Consider the following 27,110-nt stretch of genomic DNA (forward strand, 5'->3'; position numbering starts at 1 on the left):
TGTAAATGACTTTACAATGTACTAACTGGGAGTCAGGTGACCTAAAGTTTTTTTGCTCAGACTCTGTTACTCAATAGTGTTAAGATCTTAAACACTCTGGGTCAAGTTTCTTTATCTGAAAAATGAGGGTTTTGGACTAGGTGACCCTTTAGGTTCCTATTCACAAAATTCTAGGACTTTGGCCAATTAAACCAGCTGAAAAAGTTGGTGGGAGAGAAAATCAGGGATGGATTAACTCAGTGAATTTTCAAAGTGAGATTTTTTTTTTTTAATCGTTAAAAGAACACTTAACATGAGATCTACCCTGAACAAAATTTTAAGTGCATACTAAAGTCTTGCTAACTATAGGCACACTTCGTGAGACATATCTCTAGATCTTTTTCACCTTTATAACTAACACTCATTAAACAACATCCCCCAATTTGTCCCTTTCCCCCAGCCCCTGACAACCGCCATTCTACTCTCTACTTCTATGAGTTTGCCTATTCTAGATACCTTATATAAGTAGAATCATTCAATATTTGTCTTTTTTTGGCTGGTTTATTTCATTTAGCATAATGTCCTCCAGGTTTATCAATGTTGTAGCATATGATGTGATTTCTTTCTTTTCAAAGGCTGAATAATACGCCATTGTATGTATATACCACATTTTCTTTATTCATTCATTTGTTGATGGACATTTAGGTGGCTTTTACCTCTTGGCTCTCACGAATAATGCTGCTATGGAAATGGGTGTGAAAATATCTCTTCAAGATCCTGTTTTTAATTCTTTTAGATATATATTAAGAAGTGGGATTTCTAGATCATATAGTAATTTTATTTTTAATTTTCTGAAGAAACTTCATGCTGTTTTCCACAGTGGCTGCACCATTTTACATTCCCATGAACAGAGCACAAGGGTTCCAGTTTCTCCACATCATAGCCAACACTTGTGATTTTCTGGTTTTTTTTTTTTTTGATAGTGGGCATCCTAATGGGTGTAAAGTGATATCTCATTGTGGTTTCGATTTGCATTTCTCTGATAATAGATGAACATCTTTTTATATGCTTGTTGACCACCTGTATATTTTCTTTGGAGAAATGTCTACTTAAGCCCTTTGACCATTTTTTAAATAGAGTATTTGGTTTTTGGTTGTTGAGTGGTAGGAGTTCTTTATCAGATTATCATATGCAATATTTTTTCCCGTTCTGTAGGATGCCTTTCACTCTGCTGATTGTATCCTTTGCAAGATGGAAGGTTTTAAGTTTGATACAGTCCCATCTATCTATTTTTGCTTTTGTTGCTTGGGCTTTGGCTGTCATAGCCAAGAAATTATTTCCAAGTCCTATGCCATTGTCAGAGTTTGGATGCATTTTCCTGCCATAACTCATATGGAAATATGATACCCAATGTGGCAGTGTTGGGAGCTGTTTGAGCCATGGGGTGGATCCCTCATGAATGGATTAATGCTCTCCCTGGGAGTGGGGGTAGTGGGTAAGTTCTCGCTCTGTTAGTTCCCCAGAGAGCTGATTGTTTAAAAGACCTTGGCACCTCCCTCTCTCTCTCTCCCTTGCTTCCTCTCGCCATGTGATCTGCAGGCCGGCTGCCTGCAGCTTTCCACCATGAGTAGAAGTAGCCTGATGCCTGTGCCAGATGCAGCTGCCCCAGAATCAAAAACCAAATAAACCTCTGTTCTTCATAAATTATCCAGTCTCAGGTATTCTATTATAGCAACATAGAAATGGACTAATATAGCCATGAAGCTTTCCCCCTATGCTTTCTTTTAGGAGTTTTTTACTTTTAGGTCTTATGTTTAGGTCTTTAATTCCTTTTGATTTAATTGTTGTGTATCATGTAAGGTAAGGACCTAACTTCATTTTGTTTGTTTGTTTGTTTGTTTTTTGCATATCCAGTTTTTCCAGCACCATTTATTGAAGAGACTATTCTTTCTCCACTATGTAGTCTCAGCACTTTTGTTGAAGATCATTTGACCATATGTGCAAGGGTTTACTTCTGGGCTCTCTGTTCTGTTGCATTGGTCTACATGTCTGTTTTTATGACAGTGACATGCTCTTTTGGTCATGGTATGTTTGTAATATGTTTCAAAACTGGGAAGTGTGAGGACTTCAGCTTTGTTGTTTTTTCTCAAGATTGTTTTGGCTATTCAGGGTTCTTTGAGATTTCATATGCATTTCAGGATGTTATTTTCTGTTTCTGCAAAAAATGCCAGTGGGCTTTTAATAGGGATTGCATCAATTTTTAGGTCATTTGGGGTAGTATAGACATTTTAACAATCTTAATTTTTCCAATTCATAACCCGAGATGTCTTTCCATTTACTTGTGTCTCCTTTCATTTCTTTCATCAATGTTTTGTAGTTTTTAGTGTACAAGTCCTTCATCTCCTTGGTTAAGTTTATTCCTAATTATTTTTATTCTTTTTGATATATTATGAATGGGATTGCATCACTTCTTGTTTTGACCTTACTTCTCTCCATATGTCCAGTGGATAGAGGTGTCTTAGCCCATTCCAGGCTGCTCTAACAAAATACACAGACTGGGTAATTTAAAAATAATAGAAATTTATTTCTCTCAGTTCTGGAGGCTGGGAAGTCCACGATCAAAGCACAAGCAGATTGTGTCTGGAAGCTCTCTGTTTGCAAGATGTCACCCTGTTTCTACATCCTCTGGAGGAGCCTAATGCTGTGTCCTCACATAGCAGAAGGGGAAAAGGGCAAAAGGGACTCAGATGCTCCCTTCAGCTTTTGTTGAGTATTATCACATTCATGAGAGTGGAGTGCTCATGACTTAATCACTTCCCACAGGACCCATCTCTTAATACTATCACATTGGATATTTGATTCCAACATATGAATTTTGGAGGGACACATACATTCAAACTATAGCAAGAGGTCTAATATTTGCTTGAGTTCTCAGTTAGCTTGGCTGATAAAATTACAAAAAGCAACTAACCATTTTTATGCATTATTTTAGTTTTGAGAAGATGGTAAGTAAGATGGTTCCATGGTATTTATTACATGTTGTGTCCCAAATTACACAGGTATTTTTAAGACTGTTTTGTTCTTTGTGTTAAAAGCTTTGCATTTTATGAATTGCCTTTTCTGTTTGCCTGACTGTTTCTTAGCATACTGAACTTATCAATCTTTATTTTCTTACCTAGGGTACCTCAAAGAAGGGTTCCTGACTGTGCAGCATTCCTTAGATAAGGCCATCATGGTATATCATAATGACAGAGCTGCAGAAATGATGTTTGAAAATACTAAAACTTTTGTTAGGAGATTTCCATACCCTGCCCATTATTATGATAGTTACATGTGGGGATTTATGGGTTCTTTCTCTTGGATGGTTTTATTTCTGTTTCTTCAAACTGAACTTACCCTCATCAGGACCATTGTCTCGGAAAAGGAAAAGAGATTAAAGGTAACTTTATTTTTTTTTTTTACATTTTTGGGTCTGTGGGGCAGATTTATGTGGAGGGTGAGATTATTTCTATTCCTTTGGCACTGGTGAGTGGTTATGTTGCATTAGTAATATACAAAAACAGACAGGCTAGAATGTGCCTGTCATTTATCAGTTTTCTGATGTTTTGCTTTTATCTAAATTCTTTATTTGGCTTGTAGTTTTATTGACTAAATGACTATTTAACAAGAATGCTATGAAGAGAGGTCAAATATTAAATGCCCTGAATCATCTTTGAAATAAAATGGGCAACAAAGAAATAATCCTGTGAGCTCTTGAATTAGATATATTTAAGATACACTTCAATTCCAAGATTCTATGATTCTTTTAGTCTTTACCAAGTTTTATTTCTTTTAATCTACTTTTAGATGAATTTCAGTATCAAGTCAAATCAAGACCATATTGTAAAGAACGGTGGCCCTAAAGTCGTAGAGAGGGGGCTTGATTCATTCATCTCTCTGTTAATTTGCTCAACATTTATTTATTTAATTACCTGCTTTGTTCCAGGGACTCAGATAGATCTTAGGTTTAAATCCTGGCCAGCAGTTATTAACTCTGTAATTGTAGCCTGTTCATACAGATATATATTAAAGATAATACCTAACTTTAGGGTTATCAGAGGAATTAAAGGAGGTATTATTTTTTAAAGTATCTAGGTCAGTCTCTGACCTGTAGTAAGCATTCAAAGGCAAAATATCTATTTATAAATTAGTTTAGTTGAGATATTAGTAAACTGAGTTAATTTATAATATAATAAGTACCTAAGGGGGATGGAAAACGTTATTTTTGAAGTGCAGAGAGGTTGATGCTTGTTCTGGGCAATCAATGAAGGATAATAGAAGTTTAGCAGGTGGATAGCACTGGGGGATGGTGGTGTTCCTACTGTTGTTGCCTTCAGAAAAATTACTCTGGAAAGAGATATGGAGGATGGCTTAGATCAGGGATTGATAGACTTTTTATGGAAGGCACAACAAGATAGTAAGTATTTTAGGCTTTGTGGGCCATGTGTGTCTCTGTTACATATTCTTTTTTTTTTTCTTTAACTTTTTGCAGATTTTAGTATAGGGTTTACAATTCTTTGTCTGCAATAATAAAATCCCAGAAAGCACTGAACATTGCATGTGTTTAGTAAGAAATACGGTGGCAAAATCAGAACTCTTTATTTATTTATTTTTACTGTAACACAGTTGTCTGTACATATCTGTGGGGTACAGAGTTGAACATCAATACTCGTGTGCAATATGTGATGCTCACATCAGAATAATTATTATGTTCAATAATATGCATATTCTTTTATGTTTCTTTTTAATCATTTAAAAATGTAAAAACCATTCTTAGCTCTCAGGAGACACAAGAATAGTCTGTGGGCTGGATTTGGCCCACAGGCCATAGTTTGTTGACAAAGTTTGACAAAAGCAACACTGAAGGTGAGGAACCAAGTGTGAGGTAATTATCACAGACCAGGAGAAAAACAGGGAGGGCTGGAGCTAAGATGGTTTAGTATAAGGCAATAAAGAAGGAAGAGTCGAAGAAATATTTCAGAGGTAGAAATTAGTGGAAATGGATGGGTACATAATTAACTTAAAATTCTGGAATTTTGCACACATTTCTTCCAGTGACTTTCTTTTTCATATATCAGATTGTTCTTAAGGTGTTTCGGGGGCTACTCATCAAATTATACCAGGGTTGAGTAAACATGCTGTTTTTGCTGAAGAGACAGTGATGCTTGGTTTTAATGAGGAAAGATGGGGATAGAGAGCAAAATCATTGTTCTTCCAGGCAAGGATTGCTCCTTTTCCCAGGTTTCCTGGTTATGCAAAATGAAATTATCATCCCCCGCCTCACCCAGGCTTGAAGCCTCAGTCTTGTGGGTATGGTATAGTGTTTAAGAATCCCACCATTTCTTGCCTTTATAACTTTTGGGTAAGTTTCTTAACTTGTTTGTGCCTCATCTGTAAAATGGAGATAAAAGCATTCTTACCACACAGAGTTGTTACGATGATTCACAATACTCTTCCTGTTTGTGCACAGGGATGTTAGGTGCAGCTATCTATGTTAGTTTTCCTTCTGTTTTCTTTGTCCCTTGTGTACAGTGTATGTGAACTAAAGAAAATTTGGCTTCTTTCTGCTCTTTCATTTGTTTCATCTGCTCTTTTCTCTCCATTTGTGGTAATGCCATTTTCTACTTCAAGCTCTTATTAATTTTTCACCATCCAGCTGTTTCAGAAGCATTCTCGTTGGTTCTCCTGACCACTGTCTCTCCTTAATCTTATTTCACGTTGAACCTTTTTCCCTCCATGTAAAATGGCTCACTTTATTTTGTTTTCTCTGACGGGAATGTCTTTCTGTCTCTTGTCTGACGAATGAGGCATCTCTTTGAAATCTAATTTCAACTTTCAACTGCAGTTTACCAGGACATGTCACACAAACTTAAATCAGGTAATTTATTATTTTTTTAATGTTAATCAAAGTATAGAATACATACGTATATAAATGCATGCCTAGGTGTACAGATCATTGAATTATCAAGAATGAACACACCCTTATAACCACTATGCGATTCAAGAAATAGGATATTGCCAGCCATCTAGAAACCCCTGCATGTCCCTTCTAAATCACTACACCTTCCTTCTTCCCCAAAAGGTGATCACAATCTTGACTCGTAAAAGCCTATATTAGTGTTGCCTGGTTTTGAACTCTATTTAAATAGAATCATACAATCGCTATCCTTTTGTGTCTGTAAGAGTCATTCATGTTATTCCATGTAGCTGTAATTTGGCCCTTTTCATTACTAAATTTCATTGTGAACATGAATGTATCACAATTTGTCACTCTGTTGTTGATGGACGTTTGGTTGTTCAAGTGTTGGGCTATTACAGTGAGCTACTGTGAGCATCTTTCTGTTGGGTATATACCTAGGATTGAAATTGGTGGAGTATGCAGTATTCATATTTTCACCATTATTAAATACAGCCAAACAATTTTACAAAGTGTTGTGCCAATTTATTCTCTTATCAGTACAGTATGAAAATTACTCCTGCTTTATATATGTACCAATACTTGGTGGCGTTAGTCTTTTTAAATTCTAACCATTCTGGGAGATATATATATAATGATATCTCATTGTGGTTTTAATTCAATTTTCCTTGTCAGCTATTGATGTCGAGTACCTTTTTATGTGTTCATTGGCCATTTGGATATCCTCTTTGTGAAGTGTGTGTTCAAGACTTTCCCCATTATTCTACTGTATAGTCTGTCTTTTTTCAGTGATTTGCAATCATTCTTTAATATATTTTGAATATGAGTCCTTTGCATGATATATCTATTGCAAATACTTTCTCCCAATCTGTAGCTTACCTAGTTGGTATATTTGGATGAATAACATTCTTCATTTTAATGTAATGCAGTCTTTTCCCTTATGATTAGTGCTTTCTGTGTCTAGCCAGTGCTAGCTGAGTTTTTCCACACCCCCTCTCTTGTTCTTACAGTTACTTATTTTCTAATCTTTGCATTTAAACCTTAAATTTACCTCTAATCATAACTTTAGCTGCATCCTACATGTTGAAATATAGCATTTTATCATTTAGTTCAAAATAATTTCTAATTTTTATTGTGTTTTTTTTCTCTTTGACCCATAGGATAATTAGAAAACCACTTAAAATTTTTCAAACATGTTGGGATCCACTATATGATTTCAATCTTTTGGAATTTTAATGAGACTTGCTTTATGGGCTAAAATATAGCCAATTTTAGTAAATGTCTATGTGCATGTGTGCACTGAGAAACAGTATGTACTGTGCATTCAGTGGGTGCAGTTCTCTGTAGATTCTAGATCAAGTTTGACCCGGGTTTGGTATGGCATGCATTATACCTGAGTTCTTGGAGCCAGCTCTTCTCTCTTTTGGACTCAAAGGAAGGGCTGTGACATGGGGTGAGGGATTTTTATTTCTCCTTTTATTTTTCTTCTGTGTTAGTTGTAAATTTGAGGTGGCATGATTTAGTTTCTTTCTTTCTCATTTGCATTTTTGTTTTAATGCCGGGTTTTGCTCTTTCTTGTGTATCTGTGATAGTGGTCGTCGTTCGTCAGATTCCAGATGAAGGACTCCTTTGAGAATTTCTTGCAAGGCTCGTCATGTGGTGAACTCCCACAATTTTTGTTTGTCTGGGAAATACACTATTTTCCCCTCATTTCCATTTTTTTTGTTTTTGTCTGTATTATTTTGAAAAGACCATCTTTGAGATCTGAAATGCTTTCTTCTGCTGGCTCTAGCCTGCTCCTCAAGCTCTCTGTTTTTTGGGTTTTTTTTATTTCATTGAGCAAATCTTTTATTTCTAGGAGTTTGGCTACACTCTTTTTTAAGGTATTGATCTCTTTGTAAATTTCCTCCTTCATATGCTAGATATTCTTGTTTCATTGTGTTCTCTACTTGAGTCTTCTCTTATCTCTTCAAGTTTCTTAAGATCATTGCTCGGAATTCCTTTTCAGACATTTCAAAGGTTCCCTGTTCTGTGGGGTCTGGTATTTGAGCATTACTGTATTCCTTCAGTGGTGTCATATCTTCTCATCTGTTTGTAGTTCTAGTATTTTTTTCTTGATGTTTGGTCATTTGGTAGACGACTTGCTGCTTCTGTTACTCTGGGGTTGACTATGAGGATAAAAATTTCCTCCTCTATTTTCAGGCTCTATTGGTGACTCTTTTTATATCAGTGTAGTTGAGTGTGTGGCAGGTTGCCTGTAGAGCAGCCCTGGCTGCTACTGCAGTAGTGAACTGTCCTTGCAGTGACAGTAGGTGTGGCGGTGGCTATAGTACATCACCTTGGCTCCTGTTCCAGCAGTGAGCAAGGTTTTCTGTGACCATAGACTGAGCCCCCAGTGTCGTGTGGGATTCTGCTCACCTCCGCCCCTCATATATATGTATTGAAATATAACTCTGTTCCCCATAAATAGGTACAATTAGTACATTTCCATTAAATTTTTTAAATGTTTTTTAAAAAGTTGACAGACAAATCCCTTTCCCCTCCTCCCTCCAGAGGACCGTTTTAAGGCCTGATGTTTTCGCATGTCCTTTCTGAATGACACCATCTGAGTGTATTTCTTTTCGTGAACCCCTTGGCATCTTGGCAACACCTTACCTTGTATTTGTTTCCCCTCTTTCCTATTTTTGGCATCACAGCCTAAGATAATCTGTTATTAGGTGCGTATAAATGTAGAATTGTTACCTCCTCCTGATAGGTTGAAGTTTTTATCATTACAAAGTTAACATGTGTCATTATGAAACGTCCGTTTCTATCTTCAGCAGTGCTTTTGCCTTAAAATCTGTTGCATGTTAATATGCTAAACCAATTTTCTTTTAGTTAGTGTCTGCACAATATATCTTTTTATTATAACATTTTATGTTATAAATATAACATTTGTATTTATTTTTATCCTTTTATTTGTAACATTTATCTTCATATTTGAATGTGTCTGTTGCAAGAAATTAAAAATATATGCTCTAATGATCATGAGTCTGCTGAGCCATTTACATACAGGTGGCATAATTAAATGTATTTGGACTTAAATCTATCATCTTATTATTTGTTTTCTATTTGTGCCATCTTACTTCATTACTTTTTCGTGCCTTCTTTTGGATTTTATGATTTGGATTTTATTATTTACTTAGCTTGGTAATTTTGCATTCTCTTATTTTTTTTTTTCATATAACCTTAGAGATAAGATGCTTTCTTGAATCATCAAAATTTAACAATCAAGCATCAAAGTACATCAGATGCAAATTAAACCAATCAAAATTACATGAAAAAGAAGCACCTTTACACAGCACTTCTCAGGCATTTTGGTCATGTATTTTAATTCTATATGTGTGTGTTTTTTTTAAAATCCCACATAATATTACTGTTCAATATAGTCAATATTTTTATATCTATGTATTTACCCTTCTAATTGTTCTTATTTCTGGTAGCTTTCTATGAATAATGATTTTTCCTTTGGCCTAAATCTTTAATGTTCAGTATTCTTTTGGTGATGAATTTTCTCACACCCTTTGTTTGAAAAACTCTATTTTACCTTTATTCTTTTATTGAAGGATTAACTATACATAGTAAATTGCACAGATTTTTGGTGTAATCACCAAACTAATCAAAACTGGAGCATAGTTCAGGAGATCCTCATTCCCCATTCCATTCATGAACTCCACATCAGCGGCATTTACTGTTCTGATTTATATCATTACAGATTAGGGTTCCATGTTTTTAGAATTAGCTCTTTTGAATTTTTTTTTTTTTACTACAGGAAATATATTTTTATTACAAATCTTCATTTTTTAAAAAAATTCAGTTTGTATTTATTTTTTTGTTTGTTTTCAATGAAATACACATAACATAACATTTATCTTCTTAATCATTTTTACGTGTACACTTCAGTAATGTTAAGTATATACATTGTTGTGCAACTAATCTCCAGAAATTTTTCATCTTGCAAAACTGAAAGTCTATACCCATTATACAATAACTCCACATTTCTCACTTGCCCCATTCCCTGACATCCACCATTCTACTTTCTGTTTCTGTCAGTTTGACTACATTAGATACCTCATATGAAAGGAATCATACAATATTTGTTGTTTTGTGACTGGTTTTTTCCATTTAGCATAATGTCCTCAAGGCTCAGCCATACATCTTGTTCATGTATCAAAATTACTTTTTAGAACCAAATAATATTCCATTGTGTGTATATTCATCACATTCTGGTTATACATTCATCCATTCATGGACATTTAGGTTGCTTCTACCTTTTGGCTATTGTGAATAATGCTGCTATGAACATAGATGTACAAACATTTCTTTGAGACCCTGCTTTCAATTCTCTTGGGTATATACTCAGAAGTGGGATTACTGGACCATATGCTAATTCTATTTATAACTTTTCAAGGAATTACCATTCTGTTTTCTATAGTGGCTGCACCATTTTATATTCACACCATCAATGCACAAACGTTTCAGTTTCTCCACATTTTCACCAACACTTGTTATTTTCTGGTTTTTGTTTTTTAATAGTAGCCACCCTAATGTGGGAGAGAGAATATCTCATTGTGGTTTTGATTTGCATTTCCCTAATGATTAGTGATTTTGAGCATCTTTTTAAATGCTTGTTGGACATTTGCATATCTTCTTTGGAGAAATGTCTATTCAAGTCCTTTTGCCCATTTTTTATTGGGTTATTTTTGTGTGTGTGTCTTTTGCAAAATTTTAAAAAGCACTTTATTAAGGTTAATTAGCACACAATAATTTGTACATATAGAAATTGTACAGTTTAATAAGTTTTGATATATGCATGCATCAGTGAATCTACCACCACACTAGAATAACAATGAATATATCCACCACCCTCAAAAATTTCCTCATGCCTCTTTGTAACCCCACCTCTCCCTGTCAAGCCCCTTCTTTGTCCTGTGTTCAGGCAACCCACTGATATACTTTCTGTAACTATAGCTTAGTGTGCATTTTCACTCAGCAAACTTACCTTGAGGTTCTTCCATATTGATCCATGTATCAACAGTTCTTTCCATTTTATTGCTGAGTAGTATTCCATTGCATGGGTATATCACAATACGTTTATTCATTCATCTATTGATGGCCATTAGGGTTTTTCACAGTTCTTTTGAATGTAATTACAAAAAAAGCAGGGGAGGAGGTGGTGAACATTAACATACAAGTCTTCATTGGAACATGTGTTTTCATCATATGCTTTCATTTCTCTTGGGTAAACTCCTGGGAGCAGAATGGCTGAGTCATATGGTAGGTGCATGTTTACTTTTCAAGAAACTGTCAAACTGGTTTTTGAAGTGGTTACATTAATTTGAATTTCTACCATTAAGGTATGAGTGATGCACCTGTTCCACATCCTTGTCACCTCTTGGTATGTTTAAATTTTAAACATTCTAAAAGATATGTGGTGTTCATTGTTTAAAAATTGCTTTTCTATGATGAATAAAGATGTTGAGCATCTTTTCATGTACTTATTTACTCCCATACATCTTCTTTAGTGAAGTGTCTGTTGAAATATTTTGCTCATATTTTGTTGAGTTGGTTCTTTTCTTATTATTGAGTTTGCGAGTTCTTTAAATATTCTGGATACAAGTTCTTTATGAGATATGTGATTTGCAAGTGTTTATTCTGGGTCTGTGACTTGACTTTTAATTCATATAATAGATTTTTGAGGGTCAGAGTTCTTAGTTTTGATAGAGTTCAGTTGATCAATGTTTTCTTTGATGGGTCATGCTTTTGGTGTCGTGTAAAAGAAATATGTACCTAACCCAAGGTCACATGATTTTATACTATGTTTCCTTGTAAAAGTTTTATGGACTTAGGTTTTACATTTTTATTTAATTTTTGTATATGGTGCAGGATACAGATTGAAGTGTTTTTTACATATGGAAATATAATTGTTCTGTCAATATTTGTTGAAAGATTCTCCACTGAATTGCCTTTGCACCATTTTCAAAAATCTGGTGACAGTATTTGTGTGTAGGTTTATTTTGGATTCTTAATTCTGTTCTATTGATCTGTTTGTCTTGCTTTATGTCAACACCACATTGTCCTGATTATTATAGCTTTATGATGATTCTTGAAATCAGGAAGAGTAAGTCTTCCAAATTTTTTCTTTTTTCATAGATGTTCGGGCTATTCTATGTACTTTTCATTTCCATATTAATTTTAGAATAAGCTTGTCAATTTCTACCAAAAAACCCTGAGGTTTTTGGGGATTGCATTGACTCTACAGATTAATTTTGGGAGAAGATATGTCTGAATAATATGGAATCTTCCAATCCATGTGCTCTATGTCTCTCCATTTATTCAGGTCTTCTATAATTTCTTCCGGTAATATTTTGACATTTTCAGTGTATAAGCCTTACATATGTTTTTATGAAATTTATCCTACTTGTCCCATCCTATTTTTGATTGTTTTGTAAATGGTATGGCTTTTTATTATTTCAATTTCAGATTGCTGCTAGTATATAGAAATACAATTAATCTTGTATCTATGATTTTGCTAAATCTATTTTTTAGTTCCAGTGTTATAAACCTATTTGTTAGTTATGTATGTATGTATTTTGGGGTCCTTTATGATTTTCTACATACAGGCTCATGTTGTCTGTGAATAAAGACTTTTACCTCTTCCTTTTCAATCTGCATGTCTTTAATTTCTTTTTCTAGCCTGATTGTACTAGCTAGACCCCCTGTAAAATGTTAAATAGAGGTGACTTGAGAAGACATCCTTGCTTGTTCTTGATATTAGGGAGAAAGCATTCAGTCTTTTCCCATTAAGTATAACATCTGTAAATTTTTGGTAGGTGCCCCTTGTCAGGTTCTATTCTTTGTTTAGAGTTTTTATCAGGGAAGCATGTTGAGTTTTGTGAAATGCTTTTCCTGCATCTATTGGAGTGATCACACGGTTGTGGTTTTTTGTTTATGTTGTTTTGTTTTTAACTTTCAGTTTTTTGGAAGAGTTTTGTAGAAGTTGCATTATTTATTTATTTTCTTAAATGGCAAATGTAGAATTTAACAATAAAGCCATGTTGACCAGAAATTTTCGTTGTGGGAAGATTTTAAAATTTAAAGTTAATGTCTTGAATACATGTGGGGCTAAAGGGGCTATTTAGGTTACCAGTTCTAGTTTTACTTTAAAAAAATTTTAGTTTTAAGTAAGCTTAACCTCACACAGAAATTGCTAAAATAATATATACCACTCCCCTAACTTACCCCGGTGTTAACATCTTACATAATCAATAACTATCAGGACCAAGAAATTATCATTCACATAATATTCTAGTCAGCAAACTAAAGCCATTTTTAGAATTTTACCAGTTTTCACATGCACTCAACATTTTTTCCTAAGTTTTGTAAATTTTATCAAAGATATAGATTCGTATAATCACCCTTGCAATTAGTGCAGTAAAATTTTATCACCACCCAAAGTCATTTGTGCTCTTTATAATTACTTCTGCCCCTCATCAGCCACTTATCTAGTCTTCATCACTATAATTTTGTCATCTCTAGAGTGTTATGTAAATGCAATCACACAGTGAGTGATATTTGCGAGTTGCTTGTGTCACTCATCAGAACACTGCTGGGACCCAGTCAACTTGTTTATCTGTGTCCCCACTGAGGAGCATTTTGGTCACGTCCAATTTTTGGCTAATACAAGTAAAGATCTTAGGAGCATTCATGTAAGCTTGTTGTGTGTGGACATAAATGTTCATATTTTCAGGGTAAACAAAGGTGAGATTGTTGGATTATATGGAGTGTATATTTAATGTTATCAGAATGTACCAAACTGTTTTTAAGAGAGGTCCTACTATTTTGAATTTGTTTGCACAGGCCAGTTGCTCAGCATCCTTGTCAGTACGTGGTGGTGTTTCTTTTATTTTAGCCTTTCTAAAAGTATGTAAGTGGTATCTCATTGTGGCTTTAATTTGCATTTTACTGAATACTAACAATGTTGAACATATTTTTATGTGCTTATTAGCCACTAATTTAATCTCTTTGGTGAATGTCCTGTTCAATAAGTCTTTTGCTCCTTTTCTGATAGATTGTTTTCTTACTACTGAGTTTAGAGAATTCTTTGTATATTCTTGGTTCAAGTACTCTGTCAGATATGTGATTTGTAATTTTTTAAATCCAATCTATATCTTGTCTGTTTATTCTAATAGTGGCTTTTGCAGAGCAAATGTTTTTTATTTTATTAAGTCCAGTTTCCCAGGTTTTTTCTTTAATGGATCATGCTTTTAATGTCATTTCTAAAAACTCTTCACCCAGTCCTAGATCACAAAAATTTTCTCCCCAAATTTTTTGGCTATATGCTTCTTTTAGATCCATGATACCGTTTGAGTTAATTTTTTTTTATAAAGTCTGATGTTTAAGTTGAGGCTCATTTTTAAAAAATCTATGAATGTCCAATTGTTTTAATGTAATTTGCTGAAAAGACTATTTTTCTTCCACCTAATTGTTTTTGTACCCTGTCAAAAATCAGTTAGCCATATTTGTGGGGTCTCTTTCAGTACTCTGTTCCATCTCATTGAGCTGTGTATCCAAAGTGTATCATCTGTCAGTACAATAATGTCTTGATTACTGCAGGTACATAATGTGTTAAACTTGGGTGGTATGATTCCTCCAATTTTATTCATCATTTTCAAAATTCCTTTAGCATTTTAACTCCTTTCCTTTTTCATATATGTTTTCTTTTCCAATTACTTTTTTCATTGTACATGTTTATAAGGTACAGTTTGTTGTTTCAATACCTGCATATATTGTATAATTATCCAATCAGAATAGTTAGCATATCTATCACCTATATATCATTTCTTTGTGGTTATAACATTCAAGATCCTCTTTTCTGGCTATCTTGAAATATGCAATACAATGTTATTAGCTATTGTCACCCTAGAGCACCAGAAGTATTCTTCCTATGGAACTGTAACTTTGCAACATTGTACCAGTCTACAAATCTTTCCTTGGCCTTCCCTGCCCATCCCCTTTCCCTGCTTGCAGGAACCACTATTCTACTCTCTATTTCTCTCTCTTTTTTAAAACTTATTTTTCTTAACTGATCTATGATAATTGTATATATTTATGGAGTACAATATATTTTGGGTACATTCATACTATGTGCAATGATCATATCAGGGTGGTTAGTATATCCATCACCTCAAATATTTATCATCTCTTTGTTTTAGGAATTTTCACCATCATCTTGACTAGCTATTGAAAGACACTCAGACTTTGTTGTTGACTGCAGTCTCCCTATGTTGCTATACAACACTGTATATTATTTTTCCTGTCTCTCTACAATTTTGTATCCACTGACCGCCCTCTCCCCATCTCCACTTCCACTCTCCCCTTACTAGTCTCTATTAACCACTAATCTACTCTCTTCTTCTAGGAGATCAACTTTTATAGCTTCCACATATGAGTGGCAACATGTGGTATTTCTCTTTCTGTGTCTGGCTTGTTTCATGTAACATAATTATCTCCAAACCCATCCATGTTGCTGCAAATGGCAGAATTTTTCTTTTTTATGGCTGAGTAGTATTACATTGTGTATATAGATCTTTTTTTTTTTTTTAATCCAATCATCTGTTGAAGGGCATTTAGGTTGGTTTCAACACTTGGCTATTGTGAATAGAGCTGCAATAAATATGGGAGAGCAAGTATCCCTTTGACTTGCTGATTTCCATTCCTTTGGGTATATACCCAGCAGTGGGATTGCTAGATCATATGGTAGAGAAATCTCTAGTTGTTTGGGAAATCTCCATACTGTTTTCCATAATGGCTGTACTAACTTACATTTCCTCCAACAGTGTAAGAGTTCCCATTTCTCTACACCCTCACCAACATTTGTCATTTTCTGTCTTTTTGATAATAGCCATTCTGTCTGCACAAGATGATGTCTCATTGTGGTTTTGATTTGTATTTCTCCAATGATTAGTGATGTTAAGCACTTTTTCATATACCAGTTGGCCATTTGTATGTCTTCTTTTGAGAAATGTCTATTCCACCCCTTCGCCCATTTTTAAATTGATTTGTTTAAAACTATTGAGTTCTTTGTATATTCTTTGTATATTAATCTCTTGTTGGATGCATACTATGCAAATATTTTCTCCCATTTTTCAGGTTGTCTTTCTGCTCTGCTGATTATTTCCTTTGTTGTGCAGAAGCTTTTTAGCTTAATATAATCCCATTTCTTAATTTTTGCTTGTATTCCCTATGCTTCAGAAGTATTGTTCATAAAATCTTTGCCCAGTCCTATGTCCTGAAGTGTTTTCCTTATGTTTTCTTCTAGAAGTTTTATAGTTTCGGGTCTTACATTTAAGTCTTTAATCCATTTTGAATTGATTTTGACTTATAATGCATTTATCAGGTTGTAACCCCATCATAAGTCAAGAAGCATCTGGACGTACGACAGCTTGCTTACAATTTTTTTGACTTTATGATGGGTTTGTTGGGGTATTAAATGCATTTTTGACACAATATTTTTGACTTGCAATGGATTTATCAGTATGTAACTTCATCATAAGTAGATGAGAATTTGTATTTAGTCTGATATTAATATGGCTATTTCAGCTTTGTTTTGATTAGTGTTAGTATGATATATCCTTTTCTGCCCTTTAAGTTTTAACTCATTTGTATCTTTTTATAGTTAGTGTGAGTTTCCTGAGTTTCTTATGGGCAGCAAATAGGTATTGCTTTTCTTTACCCAATCTACAAATCTCTTGTTTTTTGTTGGATGTTTAGACCATTTATATTTAATATGATTGTTGATATGGCTGGGTTTAAATTAAGCTTTCTATTTATTTTCCATTTGTTCTGGGTCCATCTCTTCTCTATTCTCTTTTTCTCCTTTATTTTTAGATTATTTGTTATCACTCAATTTCATTTCCTTTGTTGTCTTATTAGCTATAACTCTAGTTGCATCATTTTCTTGGTTGCTATAGGGTTTATAGTATACATGTTTGCTATTTTATCATAAATTTTACTTATTCATATGTCATAAACCTTACAAGATATTGGTGTTATTTTTGCTTAAAAAGTCAATTATATTTTGAAGATATTTAAATAACAAAAAAGTTTTATATTTTCTTAATGTACTTCTCATTTCCTGTTCTCTTTATTTCTAGATAAAAATATTATCTTACAGATTAAGAGATCCAGATTCATCTTACATAATTTCCTTCTGCCTGAAGACCTTTTTAAAAAACATATTTTATAATGATGTTCTGTTGTTGACATATTCCTTTTTGTATGTCTGGAAAAGTCTTTATTTGGCTTTTATTTTTGAAAGATAATTATGTTGTATGTAGAATTATAAGGTAATAGTGTTTTTTGTTCATTTGTTTTGGTACTTAAATTTATAATCCATTGTCTTGTGGCTTTTTATGTTTCCAATGAGGTGGAGATTTCTCTTCCCTCTGTATGTAATGTGTCATTTTGTGTGTGTGACTGCTCTTTAGATTTCCCTTTTCAGCAATTTGGTGATATTGTGCCTTGCTGTAGTTTTGTTCATGTTATTTATTTATTATTTTTTTTGTGCTTGGATTTCGTGGAGCTTCTTGTATCTGTGTGTTTATAGTTTGTCAAAATTTTGGCCTTTATAAATCCAGAGGTTTCTTATGCCCTCCCTCTTCTTCCACTCCTTCAGGGACTCTAATTATGACTATATTACACCACTCAAATTTGTCCCACAGCTCAATGATGTTTCACTCATTTTTCTTTTCATTTTTTTGTGTTTTATCTTGGATCATTAATATTTATATGTCTTCAAATTCACTAATCTTTTCTGCATTACTTAATCTGATATTAACCAAATCTAGTCTATTTTTCATCTCAAATTTTTTCTATCAGCCATGTCTCTACTTAACATGTTTCGTTTTTCTCTATCTTACTGAACATATGGAATACAATTGTAATAACTTCTAATGTCCTTGTCTCCTAGTCCTATAAATTGCACATTTGCTGTGTCAATTTTGATGGATTGATTTTTTTTCTTATTGTGGGTCATATTTCTCCATCTTTGCACACCTAGTATTTGTCTGTTGCCATGTAACAATATATCACAATTTAGCAGCTTATAACAACATACATTTATTATCTCACACTTTCTGTGTGTTGTGTTTAGGCACAGCTTAGTTTGGTCTTGTGCAAGGCTGCACTCAAGGTGTCAGCCAGGGTTATGGTTTGATATGAGGCACAACTTGGGAAAGAATCACTTCTAAGCTCTTATGGGTATCAGCAGAATTCAGTTCCTTAAAGTTGCAGGGCTGAGCATTTTAGTTTTTTTCTGGATGTTGGCCATAGGTTACCCTTCGTAACTTGCCATATGGGCCTCCTAAAATGACCATCAGCATCATCAAATTCAGCAAGGGAAGAAGTCTCAGCATGAGATAAGTGCCATAATTCTCTGTAACAAAGTCATGAAAGTGACATTTCATAACTCTTGCCACATTCCATTGGTTGAAACAAGTTGTGTGACCCACCTACACACGAGTGTGAACACTAGAAGGCAGAAATGATGGGGAAACTTAGAGACTGTTTATGTCACCTGGTAATTTTTAATTGTATGTCAGACATTGTGGGTTTTACTTTGTTGGGCCCTGAATAATTTTTTATTCCTATATTCTTCACTTTTGCTTGAGACCCAGTTAAGTATCCTGGAAACAGTTTATTATTGGGGATTTTGATTTTTAATTTTTGTTAGGTGGGACTAGGGTAGCATTTATTCTAGTGCAGTTATTATCAACAGGAGGTAATCTAGCCCCCAAGGGACATTTGGCAGTGTCTGGGGACATTTTTTACAACTAGGACAGTTGATACTGGCACCTAGTGGGCAGAGACCAGGAACGCTGTTAAACATCCTACAATGCACAAGATAGCCCCTCATAACAAAAAATATCTTACTCCAAAATGTCAACAGCATTGAGATCAAGAAATCCTGATGTCCATAAAGCACTTAGGACAGTGCTTTACACTAAATATGTTCTCATGTTGAGGATGAGAAACCCAAGTCTAGGCCTAAATTTGACCCACTGCTAATGCAAAATCCTTGTAAGTATTGTACCTGTGACCTACAAATTATGTGGTTTTACACTCCGGCTGGTGACAACAGGAACCTTTTTCCATCTCTGTGTAAGCTCTAGGTATTTTTTTCCTCTAATCCTTACAGGTGGGTCTTCCCCTAGTCCTGGGGCATTTGAGGAATTATAGTTCATGAAGCTCCCTAACTAAAACCCTGTGAACTTTTCCTTGCCCATTATTTTTACTCAGATTTTGGTGTTCACAGATGAGAACACTGAGGCACAGGGTGGTCAAGGTCATACTGCTGGTAAGTGGCAGAGCCAGGATTCAAACCTAGGAAGTCTTCTCCAGTCTGTGCTGGTAACCATGGAGAGTGGCCTCAGAAACATTCAGAGCAGCATAACAGGGCAGGAAGAGCAGGAAACAGGGAGTTCTGTTGCTGTGCAACGTTGTAGAAGTGTCTCACTTTCTCTGAGTCTAGCTTTCTAATCTGTAAATTTAGAGGAGTTTGGTTTAGATCAGTTGTAGGATGAAAGCAGCCATAAGCAATATGGAAATGAATGAGCATTACTGTGTGACAATAAATTTTATTTACAAAAATATGAGGTAAGCTAGATTGGCTCACAGGCTATAGTTTGCCTCTCTAATCTATAATTGAATTAAGCCTATTTACCTTCCTTACTTATTACTTCCTGAACATAATAAAAAGAAAGGCAGTCTTACTTTTTGTGTTCTGAATTTTTACTTAAGTGTTTCTTGTGTCAGGACTGTAACTTGTAAGTTATTGGGGAAAAGATCTCTGGACCTAGAATGTTGAGTTGGAATCACAGTACTGCCACTATGAGGTGAATGACTTTAATGAGGTCATTTGGCTATTCCGAGCCTTGGTTTATTTTCCTCTAAAATAGGAATGATATGTAAGTTTTTGTGGGCATTAAATCAGATATTTCTGAATGCATTTTGAAAACTACAAATTGTTTTTCATGATATTTGGTTTGTGTTCACTCACCCATAGGAGTACCAGCTTATGATAGGACTCACTCATACTACCCTGTGGGCTTCGTATTTCATCACATTCTTACTGATGCATTTAATTGTCCTCTGCTTACTGTGTGCAGTTTTATTTCTCAAGGCAAGTATCTATTTGAAGGCAGCATGCTGCAGCTAAAATTTGAGAGGGTTGAAGTAATCGTGGTGTGGGCTAAGTGGGTTTAGCTTGCAGAAGAGTAAATGTGTTTTTCATTGATTCCATTGTGGAAATTCAGAAGCTGCCTAGTCTATCAGTAAACAAAACGATAGACCTAGATTGATGGACATTCTCTGAGAAATGAGTCATTCAGTTAATGTTCCATCCCACTGAGCAGCGTGACCTGTTCTACTGGGGCCACTCAAATATTTGATGTTTTCTTTCATCTCTCTTGTTTTTCTGTGAATGTGACAAAACTTTGAATGTGACTAAACTAGCTTTTGATTGTTTTGCTAGATTACGCATGTGAAAGTCCTCCCACACAGTGACCCAACACTTTTTTTCACCTTTTTCCTGTGTTTTATCATCGCCTCAATATTGTTTGGCTTTCTGATTACCACATTCTTCAATACAGGTCAGTCTAAGACTTTTTCTGTGACTGATTCTCAGTGTTTCAACAGACTAAAAGGATTTTATTTGGGAGGTCCTTCTAAAACTTCAGTTGTCCCTTCATATATACCCTCTGTTTACATTCTAACTAAAAAGACAAATATAACATGCATGTGAAATGATTTGAGAGGAAGTAGAAAGATCTGTGAAAATTAAAATAGAATGCATTTGAAAAGAGGATAAAAGCCAAGATAAGATCAAACATGACAGAAGGATATAATCTAAATTAAGGTCATATAGAAATATTCATTCATTCATTCATTCAGCCATTCAGCCACTCATTCATTGAAGTCTTGGGATCACTTACCACCTGCCCAGAACAGTGTCAAATATACACAAAACAAATGAGAATTTCTCCCCTGCCCTTTGTGGAGGAGGGTGTGTGACTGGGTAAATTCAGATGGGACTAGTTAGGGAATTCGTAGAAAAACTGTGTTTTTGTTATTACTTCTCCGTATTTTGTTATTGAGTTATTTCTCAATAACATTTTGTTACCACTGATTTAGAATAATAAGCAAATTTCTGTTTCAGACAACAAACCACCATTTTTTCCACTTTAAAAAAAAATCTAATAGTTGTCCATTTTCTATTTTATCAATTGCTCCTATACTCTTTATGTCTTTCCTGCTATTTACTTTAGTGTTGAATTGCTTGGTTTATTATGTATTTCTTGTCTTTTTAAAATGGGTTATAATATAATATTTCAATGCCCATATACAATGCATAATGATCAAATCAAGGTAATCAGCATACCCATCACCTCAAACAATTATCATTTCTTTTTGTTGGGAACATTCAAAACTCTTTCTTGTAGCTGTTTGGAAATATAAAATAAATTATTGTAAATTATAGCCCCCCTACAGTGCTATAGAACACTAGAACTTATTTCTTCTCTTCAGTCATAATTTTGTATCTTTTAGCCAACCTCTGCCTTTCCTCCCCACCCCACCCCCAGCCTCTATTTACCACTGTGCTACCCTCTACTTCTATGAGATCAACTTTTTTAGTTTCTGCACATGAGAGAAAACACGTGGCATTTATCTTTTTGTGCTTGGCTTATTGCACTTAACATAATGTCCTTCAGGCTTATCCATGTTGCTGCAAATGACAGGATTTCATTCTTTTACATGGATGAGTAGTATTTCATTGTGTATATATGCCACCTTTTCTTTATCCATTCATCTGTTGATGGACACTTAGGTTGATTCAATATCTTGGCTATTGTAAATAGTGTTGCAATAAACATGGGATCTCCTTTCATTTTGATGTATACCCTGTAGTGAGATCACTGGATCATATGGTAGTTCTATTTTTAGTTTCTGAGGAAACTCCATACTATTTTCTGTAATGATTATACTAATTTAATTTAATTTAATCTAAGATCAAGGTAATTCAATCTAAGACAGCAGATTTGGCTTCTTCTGAGGACTCTCTCCTTGGCTTGCAGACGGCCGCCTTCCTGCTTGATCCTTGTATAGTCTTTTCTCTGTGCGCGAACATCAGTGGTGTCTCTTTTGGTGTCCAAATTTTCTCTTTCTATAAGAACATCAGTCAGATTGGATTAGGTCTCACCCTAATGGCCCCATTTTAATTTAATCACCTCTTAAAAACCCTATCTCCAAATACAGAACCATTTTGAGTACTGGAAGTTAGGGCTTCAATTTACAGATTTTAGGGGGACACAATTTAGCCCATAACACCTGGTATTTCTAATATTTTTAAATCTAATGCAAGATGTTGTGTATGAAATAATTGTACAAATAATTTGAATTTTGGAGTGACTATTTTTTTTCCCCACAGAGAAGATTTACTTTTACTTCTGTCAAACATTTAGGTTAGGGCACTAGTATTCCCAGATAATCCTAATCCAATGAGGATTTGGGATGTTTCAAAGGTGATCTGTTATGGTGTACCTGTGCTCTAAATGTAGCCTTTTGGGGTCCTAAGTGAAAATTTGTAATATTAATCAAGTCTTCTTTCCATTAGAATGTCTCAATTTCAAGTTTTATTTCCCTAAGTCCCTTGATCCTATCAAAAGCTTCACTCAGTTTCTCAGACTCCCAGCCACAGTTTACATTTTGAAAAGGGTTCAAGGTGAAAATTAGTACCAAGTGCTAGGCTAACCTCTCCGGACTTCTCTTCTTAATTTGATTTTGATCCTATGAATTGTCCCTGTCTGATAGCTCTCTGATGCTTTAAATATATTCTAAAAATAATTTGTCTAGATTTTTCTGTTTTCATTAGTCTCAAATAATATAATTTCTCTGATACATAACATCTTAAGCCAGATGCTTTTCTATAACATTGACTTCATTGTCTATTTTAGATATTCTTTTATAAAGTATTATAAATAAGACTGGAAATATATAAATAAACACTACTAAATTTATAATTTTCTTAACCAGAATTTTAAAATAAGTGGAAATGGTGTAGATATATTCATATGATGTGAATAATGGGTTGTATAGCTAGAGTTTTTTAGGCTGAGTAGTCATGAACAAAAATAAAAAAAAAATCTTAATAAACATCAGGATAAGTCTTTAAGTGAATAAATATTTGCAATAATTGCATGAGAAGGAGAAGGATAAATTTCAGAAAAGTTTTTTCCTCTTACCATTATTCATTTCCTTGTTCATTTATTCATTCATTTATTCACTCAAGCATAGGTACTTATTGAGCATCTACACTGTGTTAGGCACTGTGCTAGCTGCCAGTGATACAGAGGTGAACAAACAGATAATTTCCTTTCTTGTTATAGAGCTACTATTCTAAAGCTCTTTTGTTGTAAAATGAGGGTATTTCTATCTCAAACTTTTGCAGCTTGTGTAAACTGACTGTATTTTCCTTCTTACTTTTCAGCTTCTTTGGCGGTTGCTGTTGGAGGTTTTCTCTATTTTCTCACTTTCTTTCCACATGCACTTATCAGAAATAGGTATGCACAGATGAGCCTCAGTAACAAGCTGGCTTCCTGTCTCCTTTCAAATATTGCTGTGTGTATGGGGATAGATATACTGTGCAAGATGGAAATGAAGGGTGAGTTTTTCCTTCATAAAATGTCTTTGGTAATATGATTCTCAATAAGTAAAGGCAGGTGTGTCAGTCAAAAAAATACGGAACCAACCTAAATGTCCATCAAAGGATGACTGTATAAGGAAAATGTGGTATATATGCACAATGGAATACTACTCAGCCATAAAAAAGAATGGAATTCTGCCATTTGCAGCAACATGGATGAGCTTGGAGATAATTATGTTATGTGAAATAAGCCAGGCACAGAAAGAGAAATACTGCATGTTCTCTCTTATAACTGGGTGCTGAAAGACAGACAGAGAGAGAGGGAGGGAGGGAGGAGGGAGGGAGGGAAAGAAAAAGAAAGAAGGAAAGAAGAAAGGAAGGAAGGACAGACAGACAGAAAGAAAAGACCTAAATTCCTTGAACTTTCAGAATACTAGAGATGGGGGTGAGGTGTGGGGGGGTGGTTTGGGGAGGGATAGGTTGGGTAAAGGGCATAAAGAAAATCACGATTTTTAATTATAATATGCTTATAATAAACAATATTTTTTTAAAAAGAAAAGGCAGTTGATGTGGGGTTGGTGATAGGGCAATGAGTGAGGGGGTGATTTTAGTGTTTCTTATTTTTCTTGGATTATAATATTTCTTTATAATAAAAGTTATATATGTGCACGATTATATGTATACACTGTATATACATGCACACATACTTGCAAATATAAGAATATGTAAAATTTGTATTACACATATTCATTATATATAATATATTATATATAATGTATATAATATCGATAATATATAATATAATACAAATATATATAACGAATATATTTGATGTATATAATATAGATACTATATATATTATGAATATATACATTATACATATTCATTATATATATATATTTGTATGCATGTATGGGTCCAAGTTTTATCTATATCAGTGGTCTGACCCGGGGTCAATTTTGCCCCTCAGGTGACAATGGCAGTGTTTGGAGATAGTTTGGGTTTTTAATTGTCGTGACTGAAGAGTGCTACTGATGTAGGCCAGAGATGCTATTGAATATCCTACAAAGTACAGGACAGCTTCCACATGTAGAATTATCCAGCTCCAAATGCCAATAGTGCTGAGGTTATCATTTTCATAGTGAGAGTATTCTTTTAGCATTTTTCAAGAATACAATATATTGTCATTAGCTTTAATCACTGAGCTGTACAATAGATCCCTTGAATGTATTCCTTGTATCTAACAGTAATTTTGTACCCTTTGACCAACAACTCCACAATTCCCCCTCACCCCCACTACCACCAAATGCCCTGGCCTCTGGTAACCACCATCTTACTCTCTGCTTGTATGATATCAACTTTTTTGGATTCACATATGAGTGATGTCATCTGGTATTTGTCTTTCTGTGCCTGGCTTATTTCACTCAACATATCTGGGCGGGTGCAGCAAAGGGTCTGACTTTGGGGGAGTGCAGTGGCTTGGACTCCAAGCAGCTCTGCCAGCAGAGGCCAGCATTGGTGATGACCACAGGGGTTCTCAGCGGTGAGAGTTGTGGGTGTTTGTGGTGCCATCAACAGCTGCTGGGGTCCTCAGTAACATTTGCCGCTGTGGTCTTACTGTTCTTCTTTTCCCCTGCTAGGGGATGTTGCGGCTGAGGAGCTCTCTTAGCACCATGGTCCACGGTACAGGTGTGGGCACAGTGGAGGCAGCACCAGGGTCTGGGGTGTAGGCATGTATCAGAACACCACGGCTTGGGGCATGGGTGTTTGCATGGGGGTGCTGGGGATGGGCACAGGTGCACATGCTGCAGTGGTCATTATGGGGTTCGGGACATGGGTGGGCTTGTGGAAGCACCAGCGTCTAGGTTGCAGGCATGAGCTAAGTGGTGGCAGGTTCTGGGCCACAGGTGTGCATGGTTGTGCTGAGGTGGTGGGGGCTGCAGTGGATCAAATCCTGGAGTTGGGGGGAGAGTGGCTGCTCCTTTTCCAGGGAGGTGCAGCATCATGGACTCTGGGTAGCTCTGTCAGCTGGGTCCTGCATCAGCGAAGATCATGAGAGCTCTCAGTGATGAAAACTGCAGGTGTCTACTGTGGTGGTGAGGGCTGCTGACAAAGGCTCCTTGCTGACAAAGGCCGCCAGGGTGGAGGTTGCAGCTGAAGGGCACTGAGCTGAAGGACACCTCTTGGCACAGGTGTGCTTGGTTGGGGATGGGTGATGCAGATGTTTCCTGTGCTTTTCTATGCAGTTGCCATAATATTTTTTTAAATTTATTTTTTTCATTGTGCATGTCTATGGGGTTCAGTTTGTTGTTTCAGTATACCCACGTATTGTATAATGATCCAATCAGAATAGTTAGCATACCTATCAAACTCAACATTTATCTTTTCTTTGTGGTTGTATCATTCAAGATCCTCTTTTCTGGCTATCTTGAACATATTCCACTGGTTTGCAGTAGCTTCTTCACTGTACACCAAAGGCCTACCTGAGCTATTTTCTTTGGTAGGTGGTGGTTAGATTGTTGTTTTTGTGAGTGGATGCAGGCTGGGACCTCCTAGTCTGCCCTTTTGGTCTAATTTTGGTTTGTTAAAATTCTTGGTGGGACAATTTTGATATTCCAGCCACATCTGACTCTGTGATGGCTATTCAGTCTCTTAAAGTTGTCTTTTGCCCTTTAGTATGCCTTGAAGTTTTTTGTTAAATGATGGACATGATGTTCTGGCTAGAAGAGACTGCAGTAAATATGCACTCAGCAATATAGTGGTAAATTGGGACAGGGGGAGGCATTATGTCATCCTGTGATTAGGTCTCAGTCTTCAGTTGAGCCTGCACCCATGAACTATAGACTTCTCCAGTGTTCTTCAATACTTTTTTCCCCTCATGTCTGACAGCATGGCTAAAGGGGCTAGAGCTGATTGTTTCTTTTCCTCTGGGTAGGTTAGGCTCTGATGAAACCCCAGCAGGGTAGGCTCTGGTAAAATATTTTATTCTCAGGGCAGGACTGGTTAAGAGGGACAGTGTCTGTCTCCGGACAACACATTGGCATTTTTCTCATTCAATATTTAATTGTGAAGCACCTGGGTGACTTTGCTGGTCACAGCAGTGTATCTGAAGTAACTATTTCCTATTATGTTTCAGAGGATGGTATTCAGTGGAATAACCTCTTTTCACCAGTGAACCCAGATGATAACCTAACCTTGGGCCACATTATGCTAATGCTTTTACTTGATGCTTACTTGTGTGGCCTTGTGGTCTGGTATGTAGAAGCTGTCTTTCCAGGGAAGTATGGTGTGCCCAAGCCATGGAATTTCTTCCTGCAGGCGAGTTTTAATGCTTCTGTTATTGAGAGAAACTCTAGTCCTTGTTCACATAGCTTGTAGAAGAGTAAACATCATTACTGCTAACACCTTTCCCATGGCACCTCACCTTTATGGAAA

The 27,110-nt window shown here is 35.4% G+C and overlaps 1 protein-coding gene across 1 annotated transcript in view; it reads left to right on the top strand.

Annotated features, from left to right (window-relative positions):
- The window catches only part of LOC134381045 (phospholipid-transporting ATPase ABCA3-like), a 180,436-nt gene that overhangs the window by 23,001 nt on the left and 130,325 nt on the right, over positions 1-27,110 (top strand). The window contains exons 5-9 of the mRNA XM_063101131.1: positions 3,159-3,418; positions 20,040-20,156; positions 20,508-20,625; positions 23,520-23,693; positions 26,812-26,993. Coding sequence (XP_062957201.1) covers positions 3,159-3,418; positions 20,040-20,156; positions 20,508-20,625; positions 23,520-23,693; positions 26,812-26,993 — 851 coding nt within the window. The remainder of the gene's footprint in view (positions 1-3,158; positions 3,419-20,039; positions 20,157-20,507; positions 20,626-23,519; positions 23,694-26,811; positions 26,994-27,110) is intronic.

The sequence above is a fragment of the Cynocephalus volans genome, chromosome 6, assembly GCF_027409185.1.
Source record: "Cynocephalus volans isolate mCynVol1 chromosome 6, mCynVol1.pri, whole genome shotgun sequence".
Lineage (NCBI taxonomy): Eukaryota > Metazoa > Chordata > Mammalia > Dermoptera > Cynocephalidae > Cynocephalus > Cynocephalus volans.